A 7,179-nucleotide genomic window follows, 5' to 3' on the forward strand; every position below is an offset into this window, starting at 1 on the left:
ACATGGACATACTATACACACATAGCCACGTATTGTGGCTAGCAGGTTAACAAACCCTAGCATGACCTCACGCACCCGCCTCCCTCGCTGCTTATTGCTCGCAGTGCGTCGATAGCAAAGTGTATATGTTCTTGTTCTCAGTGTGTTAAATCTTCCCTGCGGCGATGGTGATGACTCACCACTAACGGAGCACTCATACACCTCTTGCAGCACTGTACACACACACACATTCCTTCCATATCTGACTGGATAACCACTAATTGCCTAAAGATCAACCTGGGGTCAGCTTTAGTCATGTTCAGTCATGCGTAAATGGTAAATGGTGCATTTATATAGGGCCTTTATCCAAGGCACTTTACAGAGATTGTGCATTACATTCACCCGTTCACACGCATTCATTCGTACACCGATGGCGGAGGAAACCATGCAAGGCACCAACTCTGGGGGAGCCCGGAATCGAACTGGGAACCCTTCGGGAACCCTCCGTGTTTCTCTACCCCTGAGCCACTGCCGCCCCCTGCGTTGATTGATGTCAGGTTAGAGGCCTCGCTACTGCGCTACGTGTGCGACGTGCGTTTTGCCAAGGACGGGTGCTTTCTATTTTATGTCCGTGTTGTCCTCAAAGTAAGCTACATTACAGGGAAGCTTGCGGATCTGCTACTTTTGATGCTTTTGTGTGACGCTGTCATCAGTATGTTCCAAGTAGGGAAGGGGTTTTCCAAGTAGGGAAGGAGTGTATAAGATGCACATTTTCTAAGTCATGAAGTGTCTGTCAGGAATCTTTAAAACCACAGTTCCACTAAGTGCTAAACTCTGTATACTTGGAATCTATCCGAAGAACTTTATACAGCCAGCAAAACTAACAAAAATCGTATATTTTGGTCTTCTCCAAGCTAGAAGGGTGGTGGCATTATGCTGGAAAAACTTTGATGCCCCCATGTTGAGAATGTGGCATCGAGAACTCTATTGGGCTGGAGAGACTGACTTACATAATTGGGGGTAGACAGAGTGACTTCGAACAGCTTTGGGAGGTATATATGGCTGCTGTGGAGACAAATACCTGAAAATAATGTGCATATTCACAATGGTAATGTAAGGTTAAAGTGAAGAGGAAAAGAAATGAAAAAAATAAAAACAATGTGAACAATGTCTTTTTTGGCATTTCGTTTTATTTTATTTATTTTATTTGTAAACAAGGTGACTTTTAATGGGCATGTGCAGGGGGTAGGCTGTGTGTGTGGGTGTGAGTATGTATTGTGTTATGTGTGGAAAAAAAGCAATAAACATATATATATATTAAAAAAAGGGAAGGGGTTTTCAACCTTTTTCATACCAAGGTCCATTATTTATTCTGCATATTTTGTTATCGGTGGATAATGATAGCAATTCCATGCTGTGTTGATGTGGTACCATAGGAGAGATAACAGGCTAAACGTTGGCTAAAATTATTCTACATTCGCTAATTGTGTAGACTTCTTGTAAATTAAGTAATGCAATAATAATCTATTAACTCTTGAGAGCGTAAAATGAAACCAAATGGACCGGTTTCATTTTACACTTTCAAGAGTTAAAGATCTATAAGGGTCCATTTGGTTACCAACTCTCCATCATTTAGCTGGGGACCACCTGGAACCCCTCAAGGACTGCTGGTGGTCCTGGACCACTGTTTGAAAACCACTGAAGTAGTAGTAGCAGGACTTGCAGAGAATGTTAGAGAGGCAGGGCTGACATTTCTAAGAGGGATTTTTGGTAAAAATATCGAAAAAAAATAGCAAACCTCCAAGCTCACAACGCGACGCGCTGCGACTCGTTGTGAGCTTGAAGGTCGGCTATTTTCTGTGATTGTTTCCACACTAAACTAAGCATATTAAGTCAATACTGGAGATGTGGCATGGATTTCTACACAGAGAGGGTAATTCTCTTGATGGAAAGAGGGCATTTGCATTTCTTTCACCGTAGTAAAAACTGCCTGGAGAGCGCACTTTTTACAGACGGATAAAAGGGAAGGGGCTCAAGCCCCCTTTGATGTCTACTGTATGTGTGCAATTGCCTGAGTAGTAGTGCTTTCATTAAAAAAAAAACACAAACGCAAAAAGTTACAATATGGACATTTCTGCTCACAGCAACAATATTAACTCCTCCTTGACATGAAACGTTTGAGAACCCGTGAGTTATGTTCCATGAGAGAGAGAGAGAGAGAGAGAGAGAGAGACCCGGCCCAGAAGCGCTACTGTGTTGACAGAAGCCAGGGGTCTGTGCCGTGATTCACGGTGTGAATGGACCGGGCCGTGACAGACTGTACCCTGGTTCCCTCAGTAACAAGTTTATAAAACCCAATACAAAACCGCCTTTTGAGTTGAGATGGAGTTTATCTGAATTGACTCGATAATGTAGCCCACCTTTTCTGTTTTTAAGTTATTCCAAAAGTTGGCGTTCATGCTTGCTGTGCTGGCTGCTTCGCAGTGATTCTGTTTTTTTTTTTTTTTTAAGTGTGTCGCGTCGCCGCGATTCTTCTTCCTCAGTGAAAGACTATTCAGGATATGGTAATGGGAGTAAGGGGGACAAGAGAGAGGTTCCTCTCGCCGTGATTTATTCCTGTGTTTTATAGGCTGTTAAAGCAGAAGGTTAGCTCATTTGGCCATGTTTGGTATAATGATGTCAGGGCTAAATGCTTGCTAGTTGCAATCCCATGTGACATTCCTTGGTTTCATTACAAACGCCTCGGATAAATTGATTGTTACAAAACCACAAGTCTCTTCTTTATTAAGTGCTAAACCATAGCACAAAAACAAGGTCTTGAGTTGCCCTGTACGTCTTATACTGTATACAGTGGTTCCATACTTTTTAGCTCAAGACCCGAAAGAGAAATTTGAATTTCGCCCCGGGACCCAAACTAGTGATTAGCAGATCTACAAGCTCCCAACGCATCCGAGTGGTGAGCTTGTTTATTTTCACAAATTCTTAAAAATAATAAGACAAAAAAAAGATCTTTCTAAATGTGTGGAATGTCCTGACCCATTATTTGGGCAACAGTTTGATACAAGACATGAGAGCTATAAGAGTAGAGTATAGGGCTGTCACGATATGACGATTAATTGTCACTCAAATAATTGGCGATTAACGATTTAATTGTGTTTTTGTCGTTGATAATTACATTTCTGTTTGGCTTTTAGGCTTTAGTTTGAAGTTGCACATGGTAGACATGACACATAACCTAAATATACAAATACATTACTGACATATTTGACAACTTACTACTTAAAAAATAACTTTGATAGTGGAAATAGCCGATCTACAAGCTCACAACGCGTCGCGATGCGACGCGTTGTGAGCTTGTAGATCTGCTATTTCCACTATTTCTGACATTTTTCAACATTCACGATTATGACGATTATGACAAAATAATTGCGATAATGTCAAATAATCACGATTAGACAATTATGTAATAATTGTGACTGCCCTAGTGGTACATTTAGGGTCCAGAAGAGACTTTGATTGATTGAAGACTTTATTAGAAGTTTGCATAGGAAAAGGTACAGTTTCATGACGGTACAGTTCACTGGTACAAGGTCTACTAAAAGGAGATCCATGAAAAGACTAAGCTTATTTCCACTGGAAACCATTGAAGTATCTCATATAACATTGAATGACAGACAAATAGAACACAGTACTATGCAGTAGATATGTAAAGAAAAACAAAAAAGAAAACAGTAAGTCTAAATAAACAGTATATACAAAGAAGGGGCAGGGGAGGGTAGGGTTGGGCTAGGTTAGTTTTTTACCAGTTGCGAATGGCTGCTGCCTGTAAGTGATTCTTCAGGGCAATTTTAAAGGATGCTCTCCACATAATGCTTCATTTATGAGCTTTGCTCTATTAAAATCTTGTTTTGAAGCTTGTAAATCTCAAGTGACAAGAGAACTAGTTTGTCAACATCCTTCCCATGCTTGCTCTGAGAACTGCTGCCTTCCCTTTCCTCCTTTATGAGAGGCCAAGGATTGTGAGGAACTAACGATGGCAAAACAAACCCTGACAGGCTTCCACAGACTCATGCCAAACTATTATGACATGAAATATGATCTATTGATTTAGAAATAGGATTTATGAGGTTTTTTTTTAAGATATAACGGACTGCAGAATGCCTTGATTGACCAACCAAAATCACGTATTATACATTATCATCTCTGTCGGGTAGAACCTCATATGTCCAAAACTGTTGCTTTACAGGATTCAAATTCAAAAACGGCAAGAGATGATAAGATGATTATGATGCTATATTTTGCCAGCCAACTTAAAATATGAATGTGCGCTAATAACGCCAGGAAATAGCTATATTTTATCATCATGATAGGGTATAATTTCATTGTTTTCAATGAAATGCGCCATCGTAACACTAAAACCTTCAGAAGAAGCCATCTTTAAACCATGAATAAAGGATGGGAAAGTGACACACAGAAAGTTTCCGAATCAAAATCCGACCTAGTGAAGCTGCGTAAGGGTCGGATGGTTTGCATTGAGCCTAACGGCTAGCAGAAGCTAATGTACTGTAAACAGGAAGGCCTGGTTTAGCGGTGACGTCATAATCGTATCCTTTTTTTTTCACGGTCTCGTGTTATTACCAGCTGAAGGTAAGGAAACCGTTTTGCTCCGTCTATTAACCCAAATAAAAGCTTAAACAATGCTTTTATATAAAAGTCGATTAAAGTCTATCGGCAGGGACGTCCATAATGAGCTAGTCGATCCAAAAGTCGAGCGGCGCTAAGTGAGTTAACTACTTTTGCCGGAGACCCCTGCAACCGTCGATTAAAGATTTATATTTTTGAGCGGTGGTCACACCGTCTCCTATACGTGGCCGTGTGTCTGTGCGCGTGTCTGTCTGTGTGTGCGTGTCTGTCTGTCTGTCTGTCTGTCTGTCTGTCTGTCTGTCTGTCTGTATGTAGCCTGTGACTGTATGTAGCCTGCAATACCTTTTCTTACCACACATGTTAAGGGAGGGGCGCTGTTGTTCAGGCCAGTCACACTCACATTCACACACACACACACACACACACACACACACACACACACACACACACACACACACACACACACACACACACACACAGCCTCCACCGCTCAGTTCACACGAGTGTGATTTTCTAATAGTCGATTAAATCGATTAGGGGGATCCAAATGGCTGCTTTATGGGTGTGCAACTCTAAAGCCCTTTGCACACAGGACAGTTGCGTTTTTTTCGTTTGCGGCATGAATAAAACGCATTGGATTTGGTGTGCAAGGCTGTGCGGAATCGGCGCTGCGGATCCAAAAAGGAGTCATAAAAGGAGTGATAAGTTTTTTACCGCATGCGACAAGACGCACGAATCGAACTGGTTTCGATCGAGAAAAAAACGCACGGCAGCAGCCACTCGTCGCACGGCTAATTCGGAGCCGGTGTGCATGAGGTCATAGAGAATCATTGTTTTCTTTTCAAAAAATGATATTGTCCGTTTTATCCGTGCGGTTAAACGCGCCTGTGTGCAAAGGGCTTAAGAGTACAAGAGTACAAATGGAACCAAATGGACCCGTACGGGACTCTCAGATTTATTTAGGTCCTTGAAATTAAAAAAAGGTTTGAGAACCACTGTGCTACACTAAATGGAACAAAGCCTTCATCAGTATCATTGGCAACACCCGTGAAGCAGGCACATGCACACATAGACATCAAAGGGGGCTTGAGCCCCTGTCCTTTTATCCGTGTGTAAAAAAGTGTCCTCTCCATACCGTGAATGCAGTTTTTACTATGGTGAAAGAAATTCAAGAGAATTGCCTTGTCCAAACTCTCCTGAACGTCTGTGTAGAAATCAAGCATCGAAAATAGCCGACCTCCAAGCTCACAACGCGTCGCAGCGCAACGCGTTGTGAGCTTGGAGGTCTGTTATTTTCTTTTTCTTTTTTTTTTAACAAAAGGCCCTTTTAGAAATTTCAGCCCCTGCCTCTTTAACATTCTCTGCACGTCGCTGCTATGAAGGAGGTGAGCAATTTCTTGCCTATATGACTGCTGTGCATAGAGGCCCACACTGTCTCTTCTCTTTGTCCCCGTTGCATTGACTACAGTCCTCTGCGTCTACCTTTCTTTCTTTCCCCAGAGCACCAGGACTGTCTTCATCAGGCCGTCCACGAGCGCCTGGGGGAGCTCCTGCGTGTCCTCAAGGCTGTTATCGCCAAGCACCAGAGCCTCAACTCTGTGGACATCCTCAGCGCGGCTGGAACCGTCATCGCCAGGGTCAAAGGTGAGCCGCGATGACCTAGCCCTCCCTCGCAAGCACTCACACACACACTCACGCACACACACACACACACACACACACACACACACACACACACACACACACACACACACACACACACACACACACACACACAGTCTCTACGTGCATCTTAACCACCTACTCCTCCACCACTCTTCTTCGGTCTGTTTTCTGTCTCGTCTTATCGGCTCCCCTCCCTCCCTGTTCCCCCCCTTGACAAGCCTCTCTCCTGGAAACCTTAACACACACTCACACACACACACCCACGCACGCACACTAGGGCATTCACCAAATATTCGAATATTCGAATATCAAAGTCACTATTCGACGTTGTTCACCGAAGTCGAATATTCGCTTATTTTCATTTTTTTTTTATTGTTTTCTCTTTAAAAAAATGTATAGTTTATAAAGCGTGGCTAGATAGGAAGTCATAAGAATGAGTTGTCTACACGCTCATCTTGGTTTTCTCACTCGCTCGAGCACTCATTCACTCACAAACACTCACACACTTTCAACCAGAAGTCTAAAGAAAGAGGAAAGTTTAGGAATATAGTTTGATAGACTCAAAGCACCTTTTTGAAAGTGCAGTCTCTATTGAAAGTTTTCATTTCATTTTATTTATTTCATTTCATTCATGTTTTTTTACATTACATACAATTTACTTTATTTTATTTTATTTATACATCATTCATAAATGAACTGAAAGGGAGCAGGCAGAAGATTATTCTTATTTAAGCCTGCCCATGTCGAATTAAAAACATTTTAACACCCTTGTTATGGCCTCTGCATATACAGTACATAAAATTCAAGGAATAAGAAAACCAAACACAATCAAGGAATAACAAACAACAACAAAAAACGCACCCCCCCCCAAAACCCACACAAAAAACATAC

The 7,179-nt window shown here is 42.0% G+C and overlaps 1 protein-coding gene across 2 annotated transcripts in view; it reads left to right on the top strand.

The window, feature by feature from the left end:
* Positions 1–7,179, top strand: part of LOC308306563 (rho GTPase-activating protein 29-like) — a 95,926-nt gene that overhangs the window by 41,640 nt on the left and 47,107 nt on the right. For both annotated transcript variants that reach the window (XM_080751599.1, XM_080751600.1), the window contains exon 3: positions 6,124–6,267. In XM_080751599.1, the coding sequence (XP_080607725.1) occupies positions 6,124–6,267 (144 nt within the window). The remainder of the gene's footprint in view (positions 1–6,123; positions 6,268–7,179) is intronic.

Source organism: Nannobrachium achirus (genome assembly GCF_963921795.1).
Source record: "Nannobrachium achirus genome assembly, chromosome: 21".
In the NCBI taxonomy this organism is placed as follows: domain Eukaryota; kingdom Metazoa; phylum Chordata; class Actinopteri; order Myctophiformes; family Myctophidae; genus Nannobrachium; species Nannobrachium achirus.